Source organism: Cyclopterus lumpus, chromosome 4 (assembly GCF_009769545.1).
Source record: "Cyclopterus lumpus isolate fCycLum1 chromosome 4, fCycLum1.pri, whole genome shotgun sequence".
In the NCBI taxonomy this organism is placed as follows: domain Eukaryota; kingdom Metazoa; phylum Chordata; class Actinopteri; order Perciformes; family Cyclopteridae; genus Cyclopterus; species Cyclopterus lumpus.
The window spans coordinates 16,454,438-16,480,248 of NC_046969.1; the positions used below are offsets into that span (position 1 = coordinate 16,454,438).

Genomic DNA, 25,811 nt, shown 5'->3' on the forward strand with positions numbered 1-25,811 from the left:
GTCATAATTCCCCCTTTAATATCTATTATATTATAGATTTGTTACAAGTTTAAGAAAAACTAAAATGTGTACGATAACATTGAAAACACATCACGACAGTGTTATAATTGACCCTTATTTTGACTGAATAGAGGTTGAACCCATCTTAATGCAAGTCAATGCAACCTCCGTTAACATTAACTGTTCGCTCTGTTATGAGCTTGATTGTGCTAGAGAGACCCCGGCTGAAGACGAGCCGGTCACTGTGAATATTGGTCTGATTAAGTTAGTTGTTGCAAATGTTTTTAAGGTTGTTCCTCCACGGCTTATTTTGGACTTGCAGTTGTGACAAATTCCGAGCTGGAGAACTTCCACACTGTCACATGCCGTATACAAATGTTTTACAACAATTTTATTACCTTGTAATTCCTTACATGCTTTTAAATGTTACTTAATCATTGACAATATAGTTAAATATTTTACTTTATTAGCAATACTAAAATCTGAACAATACATTTAAAAAGTAACGACTGCATGCACAGTTATACTTTAGTTGATTAGTCCTGTTGACAAATGGTCCCATTGAGACATCCCAGGAACTGTCCCACTGTCGAATAGGTTTGTTGTAATCCTACTGAGGGTTGCAAAATTCCGGGAATATTCAAAGTTGGAAACTTTCCGCGGGAATAAACGGGAATAAACTGGAAATGTTGCGGTAATTTAACTGTATTTACCTTGTCATAAGCAGACATGCATGCAAACATTTAGAATACAACTTTTAAAAATGACATTTTTGACATTTTGAGTAGAACTTTATTCTTTCATCGAACAACAAAAACATGAACGTTGAATAAAAAAGGTGTATTCCCTATGATCACCACCCCCCAACCCAATTCTTTTGTTTTAGTGTTTTTCCCTGAATCCTTTCAGGTCTAAATGCTTTCTTCCTGGACCTCATCAACGTCCTCCTCACTGCTGTAAAAAGTTAGTCAACTGTATACAAATAAACTTGTTATTAAAATAAAGTAATCAATATGCTAGGTAATGACAAACAGTTCACTTTCTACATGAACTAGTTCAGTTCATGGTTCACATATTTTAATATAATATACTTAGTTCATAATTCAAAATTTTGAACTAAGTTCACAGCTCCAAAAAATGAACTAGTTCAGTTATTTTTTTCAATATGTTGCGAGCTATAATTTAAATCTCTATCTGTCTGCAATACCGCTCTTGGCCTCTACGCAACTCGGCGCTCTCACACTTCGCAGGCATAGGGCTGAAACGTTCAGACGCAACACTGATGACAAAGACGTTCAAAAACATTTATGTTTCTGGCAGACAATGTTGCCAACCAGCTGTTGGCAAAAAAATTTCCAAGTCTTTTTGGCTGACCTTGTTCCACAAAGAGGAGCCATTGGCAACAAAGGGGCAGAGTAGTGAATGTAGAAATAAATTTAAAAAATGCTTGTTAGATTAAATATGTAATTAACATGCATGTGAGAAACCATATATATCTATTGAAAAGGCCACTTTTTTGTTTTTTTAACAAAAGATGACTTGACAAGGAGGCTCACTCAGAAGAAGAATACAGCGGCATGAGCGTGTGAAAATTCAGAATGAACTGGTCATCACACCTCACCATCGTGCTAACCAGCAGGTCAACATGCCTGACGATGGTCGTTATTGGGCTAAAAAAAGACAGAGTGGTGATTAGATGAGCAAATGAAAAGCTTCAGAAGGATGAACGGCCTGATTATCAAAACAGTTATTTTATAGATTTTTGCTCAAGAAATTAAGTGAATAAAGTCTGATTCATGACTGCATGACGGGCGACTGTGGCTCAGTAGTTAGCAGGGCCGTCCTTCAGAGGATCTGCGGTTCGATCCCCGGCTCTGCTAGCCCATGTCGGGGGGGGGGGGTAAGAAGACAACAGTGTTTGACAGAATACAGAAGCGGAGATCAAAGCAAAGCAGTAAATGTAGGTTATTGTAAAAAACCTGCACCTTTCTCAGCTGGAGAGTGAGAAAAAGTACCCCAGAGGTTTTTCATTGCCTGCCTCGATGTTAGATTCAACTTGCAGATCAGATATGACCTAAATTAGCCTTCAGAGCAGGCTGTGCTCTGGAGGCTTTCTTACGTGTTAAGAAAAATAAATAAATACTTTTTATATTGAATATGTTCTCGTAATTCTTCAAGGATCGAAATCAAGGGATCCTTAGAAGTGTTCATGCTATGTTCTAATGTTAAAAATTACTTTTGACAAAAACTCTCAAATGTTCAGCCTCAAAGAACAATCCCAATCTATTAGTTCTAACTTCTCAGTTGAGTAAAATGTTCATGCAATGCGGCATCCATAAACAACAGTAAAAACTGAATCAAAGGATCAACTTCTATCCTAAAAGTGATGTGCCTCAATGTGTGTGAACTTTAATACCCAGAGACAATCAGTTGGAAAGAACGTATTTTCACTCATCTTATACAGACTTGAACACTGCTAAAGCTTGAGCTGTGATCTTATTTACTTAAGTTTTTTTAATGCAGCCATTGAATGGCAAATGAAAGACAATAAAGAAAAACAGCTCCCAGACCCCGGAGACGCCGAGAAGACGGCAAACATGGGAACCCTCTGAAATCTCTCATTCACCCTTTCTTCAAACTTGGAGCCTCTTCAACTCTCAATTCCACACCGTCATACCACCATACACACACACACACACACGCACACGCACACACACGCACAAGCCCCAGTGAGCCAGATCAGTAGACGAGACCCATTGAAAGCCAGCGAGAGCTCAAAGAGAGGATGGGTGACTCAAATGCAGCTGCCTGCCATGCTTTCCACACATCCTCATTACTCACTATTCAGTCATCTCAGAGCTCCGTGGGGCCGCAGGCTCTGAAACCCTGTTGTTCAGCCCTTGCTTCCCACCCTAGAAGACTGAATAACTGAGACACCGATCTCCACATTTTCTCTAAGAACAGGTTCGCTTATTTAAAGTTTAAGACAGTTCGACTTAGTCAAACTTCTTCTCCTTAGTTCTGATCTGTGGTCAGCTTTATATGCATTTCTCTACAAAACCACTCAATTTCCCCCAAATGCTAAGCATTTCCTTTCTTCTCCCCCTTCTCGATTGTGTTTTACTTGCTCTGAAATATATGTTTCACCCCCGTACTTTCAGATGTATTATTGCTCATCATTAGCATAAGACAAACTCTGAGATGAGACTAGTTTTGCCCATTGATTGTTCTCACCCTTTCACTTCCTCAATTTTGCATGAGAACATCTGACTTTACTGTAAACCAGCAGGGTAAGACACCAAAAATCGGAAATACGTGAGACGACTTCTGAGGAAACTGAAGCACCACAGATGTCAGGAAGGGTGTCTTTTTAAACGCACTTATTAAATATTGACAATTCAAACAGATTCAGGTCCCTAAACATATCAACCGCCATGGTGTGCACCAGGTTGCAGTTTGAGCTCACAAGAAATGTCACAAGAAACAGCAAGGGGGAGATTACTGGAGGGAGAGCTATCGGCTACAGGTGCTTAGTTTGGCTGAACTTCAATGTTCAACAATGTTGTCATAGTGATCATTATTGCTGCAACTAAACATTATATGTATTATGGTTTACTGTTTTGCCTTTAATACGTCAGAAAATAAAACATACCCATCAAAACTTTGAAAAAAATGGCAAATGGACTGTACTTGTACATCTAGTCCTCCAACCTCTCAAAGCACTTTAACAATACATGACATCATTCACACCACCTGTCCATCAGGACTATCTAACATTCATCCAACATTCACACAACATAGGTAGGCAAAGCTACGAGAGCTTGGGGTTAAGTGTTTTGCCTAAGGACACATCGACATGGACTAGCGGAGCCGGGGATTGAATCGCCGATCCTCTGATTGAAGGACGACCCTGTTCTTCCACTGATCCACAACAGGATGATGTCTTCAGATATCTGGTTTTCTTGGCCAAAAGTTCAAAACTTCAAAGAAATTGAGTTTATTATCACATATGGCCATGAAAGGCAGCAAAAGCTTACATCTGAGATGCTGGAACTGGGGTATGTTTGGCATTTACATGTGAAAAAGGACTTGAACAATAAACTGATTATACATTTTTGATCAACAGTAGAAACTAGAAACCCTGACAGAGTATGCCAGGCAGATCCACAGCTGACAACCTTGCAAATAAACTAATTGATGCAGTGGAGACCTGCAGGAAATGTAGCTGCCAACTCTCCCATATGGATGAACAGGGGACATAGTTGTGTGTTTTGTGCACACAATGCAGTTGATGTTTTTTGCGTTGGGTTATCGTTGTAAACACAGCACTCCTGCATGAAAGGCACTAATCTTGTCAGTTAACAGTTTATTAAACAACTAACAATGTCTTCACTGCTGAATTTACAGTAGGCAAGCCAACTGCAGCCTTATTCCCTTCACAATATTGTTAACAAACCACAAATTATGATCTGTACTTTTCTCTTTTTCACTGATTGTTACCATGGATCTTAGTCCTGCAGTTCACCTGACTAACTTTTCATGTTAAAAATAAGTCTCTTTATTTTTGTGAAAAGGCTTAATTTGCATTAAACTGATCTCAGAGCATTATCACGACTGGCTTAGCACTTCAGACCAGTCAAAAATCTCCCACAGTTAGTTATCTTTACCGTCGGAAATAGTTGACATTAAGCTTCTGAAAACGCAGACGTAGCCGATATTTGTTAACATCAAATGTTGGGACACATACAGCGGAACATTACGCAATCTCTCAGCTCAACATAGCCCACCCTCCTCCATGTTCAAAGTGCATTGATAACAAGGGCAAATGACTTGGTTCTCACTTAACATGTTGCAAACACTCAAAAGAGGAGTCTAACTTGTTTTGTACTGAGACCATTTTGGGAAAAACAACAAACACCAACAGTTTACACACTGTCCTTATTCCTGGAATAGCCTGCAACATACTCTGCGGCTGATTCAATGGCCCGGCTTCCAGGACAAACTGAGTTAGTTATGTAGGACACCAGGAGCATGGTTGTTTACTTGCTTTGGCAGGTCCACTCTAATTGGAAGTGATCCCCTCACCCACCACATCTTGCTGAGATAACAGAGTGGGTCCTGCTATGCTAACTTATTCAACCACTTTGCCTCACGATCTGATCTTTGAAACATGTAACAAAACGGACATGTTTCAAAATCAAACACGATTCACTGTATCAACATGAAATGAGGACATTATTGTTGCTCTGCCTCCTGTGTGTTGTTTTTTTGGAACAGGTACACATGAGGGTAGTTCTAGGACATTAAATACCACTCTGGTCAGTTATTATGCATCTATTTAAAAATCCTGGTGATTGCTCAACACCAAAACTTTCCCTAAAATGTAAAAGAAAAGGGAAGCGAGTGTTGTGTATTAACTAAGGTTTCTTTCCTAAATAATTAAACTAGAAAAGACAATTATGTTAATTGGTAGCTAAATATTGCAGCAGTTAGGGACTGACAATAAAACAAGAGCCAGAGAGATAGAACAGACAGGAGACAGGAGGCAGGGCCAGTGCGCCAGCGATCCAGCCCAAAATCAGAGCTGATGCAGACCCGTCTGCTCAGCCCGGGGCGTCCCACAATCACAGCCATTCAGGGCTCCTGGAATGTATCCCCTGGAAGTTCAGGCAGGTCAGCTATCTCTGGAAAATAAGCTGCTCCCTTGTTTCCAGGCACTGCGGCAACCAAACTACAACCCCCAACACACACACACGCCCCATCCCAAACCTGACTCTCCATCCCACCCTGTCCTCACTCCCTCCCCCTTTGTGTTTAACTAAACACGTGTGTATTCAGACTCACGAAACCTTTGGACAATTTGATGTCACCAAACTCTAGGCATGAAAAACCAGAGCCCTCATAGCTTAAACTGTAAAGTCATGAGCAACAGTGGAGGTTTGTTCATCTGCCCGGCATTCAACACTAACACTTGTTCGACTGAACAAAAGGACACACTGCAAGTGTCTCTTCACAAAATTACTCTCCACCAGTCCAACCATCGTTTTCCAAACTGCAGGAGCCACTGCACTCACCCCACTTGGTGCTGTTGAATTCTCTCTCTCTCACACACACACACACACACACACACACACACACACACACACACACACACACACACACACACACACACACACACACACACACACACACACACACACACACACACACACACACACACACACACACACACACACACACACACACACACACACACACACACACACACACACACACACACACACACACACACACACCCTTTCAGAAAGCTTCCACTCAGATTACAACTTTATGTGACATTCGATGTCTGAGGAGAAATTAATCTTGTGGTTATTTGAGTTTCCACAACAGCATGGTGACTTCATGTGTTTGCTATCAGACTTGTGGAGGATGTTTGTCCATTTGGCAGCTGGTTTACTTCCGTTTTTTTGGACCAAGTTCATTGGCTTCTTTGCCGATACGACTGGCAGTCTTTTAATCTGGCAGAAACAAACTAAAGTTTATAAAACATTTCTTGTTACTAGATGGCGGAAAGTTTGAATCACCCTACTGACTAGGAACAATGACCTTCCACTAGGCTCTTGTATTTCACACTCTTTAACAGCCAAAAACAGACAGTGTCTGAACTAGGTCTTCAAGTGTGAATGTGTCGGCTATATATGCAGATAGGTAAGTCAGGGTAATGTTTAAAAGCTTACAGGCGCAACTTCACATCACCCGCAGAAGATATTCACTTGCTCCAACATCACTACAATTTTCAGCTTTTGTTCAGTTTTCTGATAAGACAGACACTCGAACTGCCTCAAGAAAGACAGCAAACCCCAGTGTCATGCTGTTGTGTGAGAGTGAGGGTGAGGGTCGGTGAAGTGTGTGCAGGCCCCAAGCACACACTTCAGATGACAGGACGACTCGAATGAAAGCAAGAATGTGTAATAAAAGGTGGAGGTATGGGGGTGATAGAGGGCTTCTTAAAATACAAATTAATCCAAGAAAAGATAAATAATTGTGTTGTCCATAAGTCATTAATGATATATTATTCATTGACATTATCAAATCAGATTACTCACTTTGATTCCAGCTCAGTTATGCTACTTTGGATAAGATGTTATAGTATATACAGTAAATTGTATCCCAGAATGAACTTCAGACTGCATTTTTCTTCATAAAGACACCACTTTTCTTTAGCTTGATAAATGTAATATGTGATGGGTTTATTTGTCTTACTTTACTTGAGAGAGATGCTAATCATTGCACGCTGAGGGGAAATCATTCTAATCTCACAGCTCCACACCCACAATGCTTTGTTCCACTTTTGTGATGGACTCCAACTCAAAACAGAACCAAACCAAGAAACTGATAGAGATTCTTCGACGACGCTCAGCTCCTCAGAACAAAGCATCTCTGACAATGGTTTGTGTCCCCTTATATATATATATATTTTTTTTTTTTGTTGTACTTGCATAGATTTATTGAACGTTAAGAGTTAACAAAGCATTTTAATTACAACTGATATTCAAAAGTTTTGGTGCAAAGTGATCAACAAGCAAAACCGTCCAGAAATTTTGGCCAGATCCAGTTTGGTGTTGACTCAACTTGCAGTTTAACTTAACTGAAAAGTGTGGCTGAAGCACCACTAGCTATGTAGCAAATCGGACGAGACAAAAAAAAACTGGACCGACCGGCCTAATGAATTGAGTCTGATTTACTGGTAAAAGGATTACATTTTAAACTTAAATTATAGCAGCCCTATGAGGGACCCCATTTCATACAGCTTTTTCTTTTTTAACTTGTGACAAGTGTGTAGTTTCAAGTATCTAAAATGGAAAAATTAGGAAATGTGCAGACAAGAATACTTTAACCCATTACAAGTCAGCAACAGTTTGTTAAACTTATGTGTCAACATGGACAGGCCTAACAAGGACTCGTCTGAGAGCCACAGAAGAAGGCAGACATCATCCTGCTGATTCAGTCTAGCCATGTCATCACTGCCACGGACACAGATAGCTTACGTGCCAGCTATCATTACTAGAGGTCTGTGTTTGTGCGCCCATTTGTCTGTCCTCTCAACCTCCCTGTTGGCCCTGTCCTGTCCTGCTGCCAGCATCACCATAGCGACACAGACAGCCACTGATGTCACGCCTCTTCCACACACAAATACAGGAATGATTAGGGAACGGGAACTGGCGGTTTCTTTCATGAAATCAGTGACACGCACAAGTTTTTGCTCTCAGCACACAATCAACCCATGTGTAATGCTGTTGGACTAAAGTCTCTCGGTAAACAATGAATAGCCTCAGGAAAATCTAGGCTATGAGTAACAAAAATCAGGCCTTAACCTCCTAAAGCACACACACACAAATGCTTCCTCCTCCGGCAGTACCATTCATAATGACCACTGAAGAACAGAACAGAGCACACTTAGGTATGAATACAATTAATTCAGGATAGACAATGCATGTATGTGTAGTGTGCGTGTCCTCCAGCTCCCATCTAGGTAATTCTTAATTCAAACATCACCTCTCCAACACTTCTCTGCTTGCTTGTAATGGCAAAGAGTGGCAACACTTCAGCTAAAGCTATGTGATGGCCATCTGACAGACCCTAAAAATAGCTACTCTGTTTACATTATAAGAGTACTGTAGGAGAGTGAAGTGGAGTTGGTATTTACAAGGTATAAAGTTGGGAGGCTGGGATTGCTCCCCACGGTAAGTTGGCTAGCCGTCTCTACTAGACAGACAGCAGAATTTAAAAAAAACTCCTACATTTGGGGAGTTATTCCCTTGTCAGCTACCAAGCACAGCTACTGTATGTGTTGTAACTTTTTCAAATGCTTGTTAACACACCCAAAACAAACAGTCTGTATGGTCAAATGGAGGCTTGGGGGAGGGGGATGTTTGTTTGTAAAGAGGAAAGTCAATATGCATAGTTTTTTGGGTTGCCCATCATTGACAAAGACAGAATATCCTGTCTATCCTTGAGTACAACCAACAATGTTATAGTTAGTGTGCCTAATTTTGGCACTGGTGAAAGGAGAAGCTTGGTGTGTGACCACAGTGCAGAACAATGCAAGAATGAAGTTTAATATGAGGGTAAACTTCCATATACACTTACTATTTCCAAAAGGTGCTGCTCCAGGTTAAGACTATCTTATTTTGCTTATAGATTCAGGCAAAGTGATGAATACTATAATATTGCTTGATGGCCCATATCTGAACACAAAAAACCCCAGCTAAACAACATTTATGGAAGTGGAATCATTTCACAAATATATATTCTAATTATACCCTCTTACCTGTCCTCATCCACATCCATTGTAATATGGATGCCAAACAGGCTGTTGACAGCAGGAGTGGGCATATTGAGACCCTGGCCCATGAAAGGCGTGATACCATCTTTTCCTGTCATCACAATGGCACTGTGAGGATGGGCATCAGACTTCTGCCTGCTATCTTCTATCTGGTTCCTGAAGATGAAGGGAAGGCCTGTTGCTCCTCCGTGGGCTCCATAGGGCATGACAAGTCCTCCCATGCCAGGCGCCTGACTTTGCACTCCTGGAGGGGTGTTGGTGGTACTGGGCACTGTGGCAGGTGCGTTCTGGATACAGCTCTGGGAGATGGTGGAAGGTGCAGGGGCTGTGCCTAACCCTCCTGAAGGCTGAGTCTGGCTCACATGCTGTTGTTGGCCACTTCCTGTGAGGATGGCCGCCATGGCTGATGCATTTCCTACTTGCAGCAGAAGACTCTGGACTGAGGCTGCCACTCCGCCAAGCCCTTGGGCTCCTGGACCAGCATGGGTGATTAGAGACGATGGTACCTGGCTAGTTGGAGGCCCCACAGGGAGAGCAGACATGGGAGGGTTCTGAGTGCTTGAGACAAAGTGCTGCTGACTGTAGTCCAGCTGACCAGTGGAGAGGCTAGTAGAATGAGTAGAATAGGCAAACTGCTGGGCCTGCGTGGCAGAAGGCATAATGGGAGTTGCCTGATGCATGGCACCATGGTGCACACCATTGAGGGTGTTAGAGAGGAAGTTCTGGGGAGCAATAGGCTGCATATTGACCTGAGCCTGTTGTGGTTGCTGTGATGCTTTAGTTGTATACCCTGTGGGCTGGAAGGCACTTGCTCCGCTCCCTAACTGAGGAGCCAAGCTGTAGCCTTGCTGCAGAGGCTCTGAAGGGTGGGTGTGGGCGGGGTGCGTGGCGGAGTAGCCACTGTCCGTGGTGTTCTCCAAAGTCTGTGCAGAAAAAGCACTGCTCGTGACCACAGAGTTACTGGTGGGCCCTATCCCACTGTCTCGGTCTATACTGTGATCAAGGGGTACAGTTGGCTTTATGCCATCAACAGTTCGATTAACATTTGAATCTGAATCTCTCTCATAGAACTCAGTGCATGTCCACCTGCCCCGTCTGAAGGGTTCTCCAGTACCATGGTCAAGTTTAATGACCCTGAAACGGGAACTACAGCTGGTATTCACGGGAGCTGTGTGAGATACACTGGTAGAGATAGTGGCAGCAGAGGCTGTATTGTTGACTGACGGGTGGGAGGCTGAGTTCGGGACAAAAGGTTGAGTTGTAGCTGGCACAGGCACTCCTAAATGTTGTGGAGTGGCACGACCAGTGCCTATCATTTTATAAGAGAGACCCCCGTTTACAGGGGCCGGGGTGGGCGGCTGGCCTTCCTGAGGCTCTCCTACGTTGTTTAAGGTTTCCTCCGATGAACTCCTCTCACAAACCCCGAGATCCGGCCGACAAACGTCAAATATTTCCGACGACACGTCCTCTGTCCGAGACTCGTCTGGATCGTCGAGGCTTTCGGTGTCGTCAGTGATGCTGCTGGCCGCCACCTGAGCCTGCGTTACACTCGTGATCTGGAAACAACTTTTCTTCTTCGCCGGCATTTTCGACATGTTGGCTACCTGCGTGAAGTCGGTCTACTTCCAGATAACACAAAGTGCTGGACTAATGTCCTGCGAAGTAATTCACAGCTGAGGGATATGACACAGACACGTACAATCACAGGACGTTTCCATTCCGTACCTCTTCCTCCCTCTTGTCGGAGAAAAGTGTCACAACCAAAGCCGAACCCCCCAAAACTCCCGAAACGTTCCGCGGTGTCCGGTCACAGCACGCGGGTGACTGATGCTCCTATTACGGCCTCTCTGACACCCAGTCGGCCTTCCCAGTGTCCCGACAGCAGAGTTGCAAACAGGCCCTTGTCAAAGTTCTTGTTCAGCAGCTGCTACCGGTACTTTAGTCTGAGGCGGGCCCGGTCTCGCAGCCCACTCTTCTCTCTCAGCTATATATATTTATCACCGACTTGCTAAGTTAGCTGATGTTAGCTAGTTTCCCCTACCTCAGTGCCAGCATGTGGGAAAACATGATGTAAACAAATCCATTGGCTTTCCAAAAAGAGTATATAATCCAGCGGTAGACAGAGAAAACCTCTCAAAGTCTGTAAAGTTGTGCCTCTCGTCGTGCGGACAGCTCACTTTTGGCAGCTGCTCTTAGCAGCTAGCTGACAGATAACCACTTTACCACAGCGGCAGAAAGCTAACGCGTAGCTAACTCCTGCCTGCCGCTCTCCTAACCCAACCACTCGACAAGATGGCAAGAGCGAGGTGCATCCTGGGTATTGAGGTCAAACTAGTTTTCTGTTATCTCAACCATTTTTTTTTACAAATCAACAATGCCACATACTTATATTATACAGTCCGCTCGTGAAGTTGTTGCGGCTATATTTAAAATAGCTTAGTTAGTTTTTATGTGACTAATAAATTGTCTCTGAACGAGTTTGGTCGTCGTCACTTCCGGTTAACGTCCCACGGGGTAGAAGCAGGAAAGAGATCGCCAGCAGTCGGCAGATGTTAGTCATGCTGATGTAGGAGTTTATAATTTAGAAATTGTACATTCGGATAACCTCATGAATTACGAATACAGTTCAACAAGTATAATATTCTCTTTATTGTGGTTTATAATAAAGGCCATCATCTGAAACAATTAACAATTAATAATTAAATGGACCGTAGAATGTCTAATCTCTCCTGACAGAAGAAGCAGTTGGTTTTCGGAAACGCCTGACTCATTTATTCAGACTTCAAGCAACAGAGTCATAATCTTATTGCTTACTTGGCATATTTTTACTTAGTTTTTACTTAAAATAAAACAATAATTTCACATTGCTGGATGAAAATCTGATGTATAAATGTGTAATGCATAAAAATGAATGATGTATTAGCCATAGCAAAGCAGTGTCAACTCATCATCTGTCTTGTGTGAAAGTCAACTTATTTTCAGACACCAGCACACCTCGCCCTTTCAGTGTAAAGATGGTCTGAAAAAGCTGAAATACATATATCAACAAAACCATTGATAACATCAGGATGTTCCCTGTCAAAGTAATATTCTACCAACTATACCATTACAGACACATTCAAAACACTGGTTCAGCACATTGCCATATCGAACCAGTTAGTAATATAGACAGATAGTATGGCCCATGACGGTTGTGACCCCTAAGGGTAAAGCAAAAAACAAAGCACATTCAGTTATCAAATGTAATTCATTCCAGTCTATGTTTAGTATTTGCAATAATTATTAATAATTTGGAGAGTTTTTTCCTCCAGTTTTAACTAAGATTCGTGCATGTGTTATGTGATTAGAGGCCAATGTAAATGAATATATATTAAATATGTTCCCTACCAACAAAGAAAATGTGTTCCTGAGAAACCTTTATGGTTTCCTCCGAGGTACACCCCCATATGTCTGTTTTGACTCGGCATGAAGACTGTATGATTACTGTACCTTCCTTCCATTGAATTTGTTCAGTTGACATTTGACCCCTAGTCTTGCTTTGGTAGGATAAGAAGATTCACCATACTATAGTTTATAACTATAACTAGTAAAACTGAGTCTCGAACTGCAGCACACACACTCAAGCAAGACAAAACTATTTGCAATTTGGACAGAAATGGTTACGGTTGGGGCCTGTAAAACACCTCTTATTAGGGGATTGTAATGCATCTTTAAGACACTGCCAGGTCTTTTCAAAATATACACCTTTATTCATACTGTATGACCACGATGACTCATGATTTTGGCAGCTTGCATAACATGGAAGGTGTGAATGACGCACAGAGGTTTAAATGTTTTGGACTTCTCAGCATTATTAAAATTGATGAAACCTGTTGAATAAGAGGATTTTTTTTTTTTAAATAGCACTTTTAGTCCTTAAAGTAACTTGTTTACCTTATTACACCCACACTATATTAATTACATTAATGCCTTATTAGCAATGAGCTTATGATAGAGGTTATTGCTTCAATAAAGACAATTGAAGGCTTGTGATAGACAGTAAGACAATTTGTCACAAGGTCAATACATGATACAAAGAAAAATAAATGAGTCATGATGTTGGCCTATTTTTTGGTCAATTCTGATCGCGGTCAAGAAGCTGTTTTCTCTTTAATTGCCTTCTCTAAAAACTGTTGGTAGAGGAATATTTTCTGATTAGCTGTTTTCTGATGAGCCACAAATTATTTGTTTTTAGTTTATACCCTGATCCAACCACAGATCAGGACTTTAGAAAAAAGTTTCCCTGTGGGGTATATTGGTGGCCTTGGGGGTTTAAAAACATGTAATCTCACAGTCCTCAGTTAGAGTTAACATGCAACACCATCTATCATTTGACCCTCATGCCAAAATACAGAACTGCAGTTGTGGACAATGGCAATAAAAAAATATATATATATGAAGAAGAAAGTGTTAAAATTAGGTATTGTGTATCACTCAATGACAGACTCAAACATGTTAAACCAATAAGTCATCTTCCCATTATGTCTGTCTTTATTTACTGCATTCTCATTGGCAATACACCTAACTGTAGTGTTTTCACCCATTTTATAAACGGTTGATGAATTGAGAGGTTGAAAATAGCTTTGCCATATTATTCACCAGATACGACTGACTAATCATTGAATTACAGTTACATAATTTCCGGATGCCAACTCACAAGGTCTGTCTGATGAAAACAATTTCATGCAGTCCTCAGATAAGACAGAGGAGACGGAAAACAACTCAATCTAGATGTTGGCTGACACGGTAATAAAATACCCAATTTCATTTGCATTCCTGCTGCATTTCATAAGGGGTGGAAAAACAAATAAAAAAACAAATACAATGTCGAAAGATCATGACTTTATTATTGAAATTGAAAGTAAGATTACTCGTGTGTAAAGTTTTAGGGCTCTTTTGAAGACTGTGGCTTTTTGATTGAAAGCATTTATTTAGCAGTTTGTCTAAAAAAGTACCACAGTGGGGAAAAAGCTACTGAATTACAGCACGCTTTAAATAATCCTGAAACATTATTTCTTACTCCTCTCTTATGGACCTGGATATAACTCCTGAAAACAATGTTGCAACATCAGCTCCAACGAGACCCAGCCCCAGCCAAAGTGTTTGTGTAGCTGGACGTGTTTATTTGCTCTGGTCTGAGGGCGAAGACTAACAGGCTGTGCTGCGGCACGTCACAGTCCAGCTTGCTAGGTCCACTTTCAGTGTACCACCGCAGTAACAAGACAGGCGTTGTACCACTGTATTTTGGGTCCCGGGGTCCTGGCCAGCGGTCACTCTCAGCAGCCCAACCTGGGAGACCTCTGGCCTTTGGCAAAGCAGCGTGGTGCCTGAGAGTGCACGATCAACAAACAGAGTGACCAAACATCACTCAGCACTTGCTAAAAAAAGGGGTTCCCAAGGGAAAAGGGCACAAGGAGTTGGTTCAGGGCAACTTGACCAGCCTGAAACTGAATAATGAAATATGCACGTGAACCTTGTGTATGGTTTCAGCTTTATTGGTCTTCTTTTTCCAGAGAAACATACGTTGGCTTGTTAGTTTTGACCTGAACCAGCCTGTGTCTGACTGTGAATAATAGTAAGTGTTAAATAATGTTAAATTAATTTATGTGTGTGTTTCAAGGTGGAGCTTTAACCCTTCTTCTTCCACATAAGCCTCTTTTTAGCTCCAAATATTTGCAACTTACAGAACAAGCTTTGAGTTAAAGTCTGGTGTAGTTTTGAAGTTTTGATGGGTGTATTTTTTCTGTTGAGCTATGAATGTTCCTCCTGTTATTTTTCACTACCTCATGAATTCCTTCAGAATAAGGCTATTGAGGATTCATAGTTCAGTTATTACAATGTCCTGAGATTACATAATACTGCCTGTGAGTAATGTACTGCAATGTGCATTGTAACTGACTGTAGAGGGGGGAAGAAAGAGCCTCCAAAGACTGGTGCAACACAGACTTGACAACATGTTGACGCTTAGCAACTTCTTTTAACCTTTTTATTTCTGCAACATAAATGGGACAAGACTAGACAAGTGTAAAATTAATAAATAACCATGAGACATATATATATTGACTGACAGATACTCACGGAGGAACACAAGATCTCCAAAGAAACCGTATTTCCCACTGGACGGTTTGTCCCTAAAGTTGCAACTACCAGTGAATAGACCTACGTCAACAGGCAAATTAGAAAGATGAGAAGTTATGATTGTGCCATCAAGATGTGAATCATTTCTGAAACAGCTGCTTGTGTAACATGTATTTATATAAGTGCCTTCAAAGACAGGTTCACACACTTAACTTCATGACATTACATGTTGGCATCACAAGGGAAACGGATAAGAAGGAAAAGGAGAGGAGCTGTTTAAAGTAGAAAAGTACAGGCATTTAATGGCACAAGGAACATAGACATGGCTTGTCCAGCTACTTTAAAGTGTGATGCTCTTCCTCAGACAGAGGGTTTTAAGTTGCTACAGTGTAAATTAAAAACTGAAATGGTCAATAATACAGGCCTAACATCTTATAATGAGAGCAACAACAACATTGCTTGACAATTAGCATGTGTTTAAATGCCCTAATCATCAAAAATCACCAGCTACCAAAACAAGGAGTACAAAGTTCATGGTTTTGGAGTCTTAAAAGTCTTACAACACAAAAAATAATGGCAATTACCCTGAAAATGAAGGGGGGGGGAATAAGCACAGAGAAGGTGAAACAACATTCCTGGTGGAACAGATTTTGCTGTTATCCCCAATGAAGCAAGTTCTGATTCATTGTTGAAAACTGCCTACTCTACAGACAAAAACAATAGAAATCTCCCCCAATTTAAGCACTTGGCACATCTCTCTTCAGACAGATTGAGTGACATTAGGTGAGTGTTTATGTGTGTGAGAGAAAGAGAGACAGTTTCTAAGCACGGAAACAATATTGTATGCTTACACACCCACATATAGCAGAACGTGTATATTTACACAGGAATGTGTGCCGAAGTGAAATATTAACAAAGGAAATCTAAGAACCACTTGACCTGGTTCCTCTTTGAATTTCTTGTTAAAACTACATGACGTGATGCAGGTGCCTGGACAGAGAGGGATTAAGAAGAGGAAAAATATAAATGTTTTCAGTGGAAAATGTGCAGTGATTTACTTCCACTCTGCCTCCATGCTCCTGGTTAGATTCTTATCCCGATCCTTCAGCAGAAATATATTTTGCTCAATGTGTTTTGACAGATAGAGCTTGTTCCAAGAAATAATTTGCATCGCTGTCTATTTGACAGATAGAAAGAACTGTGAAAAGACTTACAAACTTGTATAATTCATCCATTTCCTCTTAAGTGAATGTCATGTATGTATTAATTTAAACTCTGATCTCACTGTCACTTGTCTTTGTCGACAGACCCCCGAAAACACTTTCATGAAGTAACATCAATTCATTTATAAGCACGTAAAAACAATCCTCTTTTATGTTGTCAGAAGTCTGAAGTAATCAAATTCAACACTGGAGGTTGTGTTATGTGTCTTGAATTATCTGTTTATAAATAATAATACTTGTGTTGTCAATAAATCCATCAGTTACATTTTCATTGGTTCAATTTATTGACATAAAAATGCCAACATAGGAAAAAATGCCCAATCAGAAGTTACAGGAGCCTTACATTAGTTTTAAACTTCTTTACTTAATCTGGTTGACATTACATGAATGTAATCTTTAACTTTTTGCCACGGTAAGGGAATGGCTCTCAAGATTGCAATGTTGGTCACTCCACCCCTTTGGTCCAGACTGAAATACCCAAAAAAATGTGGTTTATGACAAATTATTTGCTGAACTAATGACATTTTCAGCAATATCTACTGTGTTTTGTGCGAGTAAGCAAACGTTAGCATAGTAACAGCTAAAGTAAGATGTGAACGTGGTGAGCATTATATCTGCTCAACATGATAGCCAAGTCATTGTGAGCATGTTAGTGTGCTGACGTTGGCGTTGACCTCAAAGTACAGCCTCAGATAGCTGCTCGCGTCTTACTTGCTAACTTAATAGAAGTATTCCTTATGAAATAATTACTCTTATATTGTAGAGTGTGGTGGAGAATCAGAACATTTTCCTGTGACAGCTCCTACAGAGCTTTACAAAAAAGCATGAAACTTACTCTTGTATATTTGTAAAACAAGATTGAAAATGAAACATAAAGCTCTCGAAGTCCAATACACAGTTTGATGAGCAAGACTTCACACAATGTTGTTTTAAATAGATGATTCAGTATAAGAATTTCAATTGTAATTGAAAAAAGTTAAATTAATTTTCCGGTCTAATTTGTGCAGCAGAAGACTGTTGTCTCATTTCTCTCAGAGAAAAACATGTTTTTTTGGCTTCAATACTTTCAACTGAATAGAATTAGCAAGCAGCCATAGTAACAGTGTTTGGTCAAAAATTATAGAAAGCAAAGTTTACATTCAAGCTTATGTCACGCCACCTTGATCAACTGCTCATAAAAGTGTCGATACAGTTACAGATAAGTGGGTCAGCACCACCCAGTGACTCAGAGTTTTGCCTTGAGCAAAATGCGCAAGCTAGATTTCAAAGATAGATATATGTAAACGTATTTAACCATTACCCTGCAGCAGTAGCACTGAACAGCATTGAAGAAAAGAGAATTATGGAGAGCTGAGAGCAAATACTTGATCTTAAAAATATAGCTGTGATCTTTGAATAAAAAATTATTGATAAAATCTAATTCAGCCCACTATGGGCTGAGACCGCATTGGTAACGAAGCACAGACCTAAAAAACGCAAAATACAATGAAATCTATGTCAAAATTACATCTCGCACTTTTATCTAGTTGTCCTTTCCTGCTTCCCCTCCTCCCTTTGTTATAAGTTTAACTCCCTCATATGACCTTTGACCTGACAGACATAATTTCCCCAATCTTCTCATTGTATTCCAAATCCTGAGCAACTCATTTTCATAATTGGCAGGCTTGAAGGAGATTATTGTGTCTTGTTAGTGTAGCCAACAGGAGGCTTAACATGAGGCCAACCAACACTGGACATAAACAAATAGAACAAGTACTGTAGAGGTCCATGTGGTCAGTGTGCAGAGGGGGACAGACTGGGTTTGAGACTTTTTAACTCTATGTTGCAAACTGGAGGGGCATCAGGAGGCAAATTATTAATATATACATTTTAAGCATGGGCACAGTGCTATAGCGGTTGCTGCTTAATGCCATTGTTAACGTTAGCCCCTTGTCAGATCAGATCTTGTCAGGCATCTTTTATTTGCTCCCCAAATGCCCTTGTTGGAGTAATATTGTTATGTGGGGCTGCAAACAGGACACTGGACCCAAACGCCGTCAACGATGGAAAAGCAACTTTATTGCTAAACAGGATTCCAAAAACAGGCTTCAAAAACCAGGATACAAAACACGCACACAAGATCTTACACTATCTAGACAAGACGAACCGACAAGGGGGAATGACATGAACAGGACTTAAATACAGAGGGCTGGTGCAGGTGATTGGACACAGGAGGAAACAATCAGGGACAGGGCAGACAATCACAGGGACAGGAAGTACAGAGAAACAGAGGACACGAGAGACAAGGACTTCAAAATAAAACAGGAAACACGACACTACAGATCCTGACATAAACCCCCCCCCCCCTCAAAGGGCGGATTCCAGACGTCCCAACACAGTCCCCCAGGGTGGGTGGAGGGGAGCCGGAGGCGGGACCAAAAGCATGTCAGAAGAAGTCCGGGGGACGGGCCGGAGGACTGACCACCAGGAGGACTGACCTGCTCCGGAGGACGGGCAGGAGGACGGCCACCAGGCAGATAGACCTGCTCCGGGGGACGGGCAGAAGGGCAACCACCAGGCGGACGGAAGGACTCAGGAAAACCGGGCTCAGGGGAACCGGGCTCTGGAGCCGTAGGCCGTGTCAAAGGAAGCGGCCAGGGTGGCGACCGAAAACAGGGAGCCTGAGTCGGCCGGGGCGGTGACGTGACCCAGGGTACCGGGGTCGGCCGGGGCGCCGACGGGACACGAGGAGCCGGGGTCGGCGGGACGCGAGGAGCTAGGATCGGCCTAGGCGCCGACGGGACACGGGGAGCTGGGATCGGCCGAGGCGCCGACGGGACACGGGGAGCTGGGATCGGCCGAGGCGCCGACGGGACACGGGGAGCTGGGATCGGCCGAGGCGCCGACGGGACACGGGGAGCTGGAGTCGGCCGGGGCGCCGACAGGACACGGGGAGCTGGGGTCGGCCGGGGCGCCGACAGGACACGAGGAGCTGGAGTCGGCCGAGGCGCCGACGGGACACGGGGAGCTGGAGTCGGCCGGGGCGCCGACGGGACACGAGGAGCTGGGATCGGCCGGGGCGCCGACGGGACACGAGGAGCTGGGATCGGCCGGGGCGCCGACGGGACACGAGGCGCTGGGATCGGCCGGGGCGCCGACGGGACACGGGGAGCTGGAGTCGGCCGGGGCCCCGACGGGACACGGGGAGCTGGGATCGGCCGGGGCACCGACGGGACAGCATCGGCAGGAACCGGCGTGGACTGCGGCCGAAGTAGGACCCTGTCTAACGCCTGGAGGGACTCCATCATGTCCCGGAAAGCATCCTGGGACAAGGCAAAGGAAGCAAGGGCCGGCCGGAAGTCCAATAGGTCCCAGGAAGTTGGGGTTGGCCGGAACACGGAGGCTGTAACAGGAACGGGCGAGGGCTGCAGCACGGAGGCGACTGCGGGAACCGGAGTAGTCTGCGGCACAGAGGCGGCAGCCGGAACCCTCCACCGACACGGTCCGGAGGTTTGCGACCCCCACTCCGGGGCTGGGCCTGGGTGACCTCTGCCCCTGGGGCTACGAGGCCCCCCATAAGCCAAACGGGTCCCGTTGAAGGGGTCTGGTGCCGAGACCCTATGGGGGTTGTAGTTCCCCTTCTGGAGACTACGAGGACCCCCATAGGCCAAGCGGGTCCCTTCGAAGGGGTTTGGTGCCGAGATCCTATGGGGGTTGTAGTTCCCCTTCTGGAGGCTACGAGGGCCCCCATAGGCCAAGCGGGTCCCTTCGAAGGGGTTGTAGGCTGGGTCCATTCTTGGTCGGTTCGTTCGAAACGGGAACACTGGGGTCGGTTCGTTCTGTTATGTGGGGCTGCAAACAGGACACTGGACCCAAACGCCGTCAACGATGGAAAAGCAACTTTATTGCTAAACAGGATTCCAAAAACAGGCTTCAAAAACCAGGATACAAAACACGCACACAAGATCTTCCACAATCTAGACAAGACGAACCGACAAGGGGGAATGACATGAACAGGACTTAAATACAGAGGGCTGGTGCAGGTGATTGGACACAGGAGGAAACAATCAGGGACAGGGCAGACAATCACAGGGACAGGAAGTACAGAGAAACAGAGGACACGAGAGACAAGGACTTCAAAATAAAACAGGAAACACGACACAACACTACAGATCCTGACAAATATATGTATAGTACTCTTTCTATCACTGCTGCTTTACAATTGATTCTGTTATTTTCAGTTGTTCAATGATCAGCTTACTGCTTACCAAGCTACCCACTATCTGAGGCTAATGTCTTGCTAATACAAAGTCCATTCCATTCCAATATCTTTAACCCCTTATCCTATTCAGGGTCGTGGGGAGGCTGGAGCCGATCCCAGCTGACAATTGGGCGAAGGTAGGGTACACCCTGGATCCTGGAACCTGAACACCTACAGGCAATTTAGTGTCATCAATCAAGCTAAGTTGATGAGTCTTTGGACTGTGGGAGGAAGCCGGAGAACCCAGAGAGAACCCACGCTGACACAGGGAGAACATGCAATTTCCCACACAGAAGGGGCCAGCCCGGGAATTGAACCCCTCTTGCTGTGAGGCGACAGTGCTATCTATCCACCATGCCACCGTGCAGCCCAACATCTTAAGTAACTGTTGAATTACTGTTTTGTATTGTACTCTTTTTACTTTAATTCTAGTGGACTCTTTGTATATGTTTACTACATTATTTAGGGTTTTGCTCTTCTTTCTTCTTATTCTTCTTCTTATCAGACAATGTTTAACTAGTGATCATTCTTCTTCCTGGTATGAAGCTCAGCATCACCAAATTTGATGGCAAGTTTTATGAAGTTAGTTGTAGACATCATTTGCTGCATAATGCAGTTCAAATCAATGTATTTTTTTTCAGAAGCACAGGTAGCTTACAGCTCAATAAGTGGCCTCAAGTGGCATCATGTGTGTCATTTGATAACTGCTCTTCAGTTACACACAGTTTAAATCAACATCCTTTCACACCCTACAATTATTTATTATTGGTTCCTGAAGAATCCTTTGATATTATTGGTCGTAAACTATCTGCCTTTTAGCGTTTTATGTTGTTTCCTTTCTAGCCTGAGGCTGACTTTTTGTGTTGCCAAGTGTTTCCTAACCAGTGGCTCTAGTGCACCATCTGCGTCACACTGTGCTCATGACTCAAACACATAAAGCAAAGCTGCAGTTAACAATCACGGCCACAAGGTATCGTCACTGAGCAGTAAAACAGTAGTGCAGATACTATGCTGTACTATGCTGTAATATAATGTACTATCTTTCTATCTATCTATCTATCTATCTATCTATCTATCTATCTATCTATCTATCTATCTATCTATCTATCTATCCGATTCAACCTACAAAGGTTTACAAAGGGAATACAATGCTTGAAATTGTAGACTATAACAAAATAAATAGTGAAAATAAATTAAATCTATAAGAATAAAGTAGCCAATATATTGACAAGATGAGATATAGTTGTTTAGCAAGTCATTATTTGGATTTGCAAATGATAGATAGTCTTTTAGGAAGACATTAGCGGTGGCTTTGAGACATGTGTGTTGATGTGAGTACACCTGTGGGTGTTTCATATATGACCTGTAAACACGTGTCCATATCAGTGGGTGTAGAGGTCAAAGGTTGAACTCTGAAGTGTGGACTCAGTTTATCATTGACATAATATAAAACACAACACGTGCACACCTGACCGGGGGCATTTGGACATATGTTTACTGCAGGACTAATCAAATGAGCAGTAAAATAAACAAAACAAATGCAATTCAGTGGCACCTCTCAATTTATCCGAGAGGATTTTTAATTTCCCATTAATGAACAGGTTTAATTTATTTTCAAGAAAATCCTGTTACGAGCATCACTAATCTGATTAACGTTTTCGTTGATCACTTGATGAGTTTGACATTAAATGCTTGGTTGTCGCTGTAAATGGTGGATGCTTCTGTTCCAACTGCAACACCGTGACAGGGAATTTAGCTGTGCTCTTTGACCGTCATATGGGGGATAGTGTCATCAAGAGAGGAAAACATGTGTGTATTGGAAACACTTCATTACAGATATAAAATATGTCAGTAAATATTGTGTGAATCTTTAAGCTTTTACGTGTTTTTAAAAGGCGGTTGCTCATTAAGTTGCTTAATGAGACTACAAAATGGTGTCACGCCGACTAATTTGCATTTGCAGCCTTGTTGTGTATCCTCGCACTCGTGCTACCATGGTGTTTATCCAACTTCAGCTTTTTACTTGCCGATTGCATTCACCCTTCAAAAAGAAAAGAAAAGGGGGTGTTCATTTGTGAAGACTATCTCGTGCTCCTTTGGATCTGAACAGTGGAAACTGAGATGAATGTACTGGAAAATGATATACTTACTGTCACAGTCTCATTTTTTCTACAAACAAAATGTATGCCATTGCAATAATTAAGTTAAAGAGTTAAAATCATGATAAAAAAACATCATTAAGTAGTTGAGAGAGACTTTCAGTAAAGCAGTGAAACTGATCAGACCATGAAAATGTCCGTCCAGAGTGAGACTCACTTTATCCTTCATCCCCCATGAATCATGACTATTCATTTGTGCAGAACAGTGGGGCTTTATATCCAGTACATGATCATACCACACTACCCGAGTATGAAGGACTGGGCAGTAGCTTGTAGATCTGCATAACAACAACACTGTGCTTCCTGATAATTTATTCCTGTTAAATGTATTTAGAAAATGCTTAAATAACAATAAAAACAGGGGAGCTCCTTTGTTGTTGTTTTTGTACTGTAACTGACCTTCTTAAAGAAAAACAAAATGTGGGTCTTGGATGATCCAGAAGTATTCCTCAATATTTTTTTATGGTGAGAGCAAAACAAAAAGAGAGGTTTAAAAACCAAAAGGAAGAATAGGAATCAACAAGACAGGCAGAGTGTCATATCAGGGCAGCTGAAAGTGCTTTTACAACACATTTCTAGGCCCATATCCATAAAATGATTTTTTGCTTTGAGGGTGAAGGTCAACATTTCTCAATATCAGTGTATGACAAATGTATTATGATACTTTCACCATTGTGATGCAAATAAATAAGACAAAGAAGGAGGTAATTGCACTCTATTTCTTAAGTATGCTTTATTTAAATTTCTTCTTCTTCTGAATGAGGCCTTCTGACCGCATCATCGCTATTAAAATCCATACTATAAACTGGGTTTACATAAACTCACCTTATTTGTCTGTGTGTGTGTCAAGTGTCTTTATGCAAAAAAACGTGTGTGTGTGTGTGTACTTTTCAGAGTTAATTTGCATGTGTGTGTTTGACATCCACGCGCTGCAGTTGTGATTTATGAGGGTGTTCATCCATTCCACAGATGGGGGGTGAAGGCCTCTGAGGAATCAGCCTTATTGACACTGCTGTGTCTCGTATGCATACTGACTTTGCTGACCATGCAGATGGACCACCTTTGATCTCCCATGTTGACCTTTTTCAGGGGGCAAAGGTTAATGGAGCAAGGCAAGCTGTTTGTCACATGTTTTTACCCAGTTGCTGTAAACAAGAGAAATGTTATCAAATGATAATGGTGCTTTTCCAGCGGCTCTGACATTGTTGAGTGAATGTCCTTCATTTATATCCTTGAAGGGACACTTATGAAAATGTTTATGACAACTCATCTGTCAGAGCTCCCCCCCCCCACACACACACACACACACACCCTCCCCTCCCCCCCAATCATTGGCTATTGATGTCCTCTGTGTGTGGCAGACCTGGGGCCTGGTAAGGAGAGAAGAGACATTTTCTAGGAACCAAGTAGCGCCAGCTCACGATCTTCACTACCTGCTGCTGCTCAATATTTAATGCCCTGCTGAGCCACTCCAGGGAGGAATGACATTGGAAAGCTCGGTTACTTCATCATGGCCGTTGTGTTGTGATTTGTTTCACTCACACAGATAAAGCTCTGGCAAACTGTGAGGGAAAAAAATGTGGAATTCCATTAGCTTCAACACCAATTTATAGCAGCATAACTCATCATATTTAGATATAATGACTTCTCAAATGTGTAAACAAACAAATGAAAACAAAAAATATGTGTCATAATGGTGTGATTTGAGCTCAGATCACAAGAAAATTATTTATTTAGCAATATGTCTTTGGTTATTGACCTTTGTGCGTGTTCATCTGTGTGAGTTAAAAATAGGTCTATTTCTTACTTTTACACAAGACGCAGAGTGAACTAGGCTCATTCATAAATAATGTTGTCCAATTGAGGTGAAAAAGACTATTCAAGACAAAGCAGACCCTCCTGCAAAGTAATAAAGAGCTGCAGGCTGATAACTTCAAACACTGTCAGGCCACTGTGGCTCTGACCTTTGATCTCTTTCCTGTTGGTTGCTTGTCATATTGATTAACTACAAATAAAGGAGAATAAAGCTTCTGTTAACTGTGATGAGAAACACAACTAGGGAGGAGGGTTTTACAAGCATCTACATACACATTCACTGGCAAAGGCCTTACATTGTCCTTGTCGCTGAGATATCACAGGATTCTACAGATATCTTTCTTATTTTTTTCTTCTAAAATTACAATATTTGAAACGATAAGGGATAAATCTTTGGATTTTCTATATCTTTTTTTATATCTGTCCAAAAATGTATACAAATGCCCAAACCATGGATTAATTATTAAGATATTGATAGAATCAGAATCAGAATCAGAATCAGAAACTTTTAATAACCAAGTAGGTTTACACCTACAAGGAACTTAGCATGGTGGGTGGTGCAACATAGGACATCAGACAGAACAAGCAACAACAAGCAATAACAGTAGACAACAAATAAACAATCAACAAAGTGCAGACGAGACATATAATAAAATGTCAAATGTAAAATGTACAGTGTAAGATAAAGTGCAATTATAAAGTGTATGTAGTGTTTAAGTTAAAGTGACGTGTGTTATTTAAGTGTACTGAATGTGTAGCCAAAAACTATAATGATCGATTCTCTTGAACACAAGGTTTGTTTGTATCACTTAGTGCATTGAAATCATATGCTCAAACTTCTATGCACGGAAAAATATGGACACCATGTATTGAAAAAAAGAAGAAAAAAACATTTGAGACATCCTGCAGGA

At 42.1% G+C, this 25,811-nt stretch overlaps 1 protein-coding gene across 3 annotated transcripts in view; it reads right to left on the reverse strand.

The window, feature by feature from the left end:
• The window catches only part of tsc22d2 (TSC22 domain family 2), a 32,038-nt gene extending 20,239 nt beyond the window's left edge, over positions 1-11,799 (reverse strand). The window contains exons 1-2 of one of the 3 annotated variants that reach the window (XM_034531780.1): positions 9,332-11,799; positions 1,260-1,670 (exon numbers count right to left, since the gene is read on the reverse strand). In XM_034531780.1, the coding sequence (XP_034387671.1) occupies positions 1,553-1,670; positions 9,332-10,941 (1,728 nt within the window). In that variant the 5' untranslated portion in view covers positions 10,942-11,799 and the 3' untranslated portion in view covers positions 1,260-1,552. Of the gene's footprint in view, positions 1-1,259; positions 1,671-9,331 lie in introns of those variants that run through there. The other 2 variants (XM_034531778.1, XM_034531779.1) reach the window with 2 other exon arrangements.
• Positions 11,800-25,811: the final 14,012 nt, after the last annotated feature.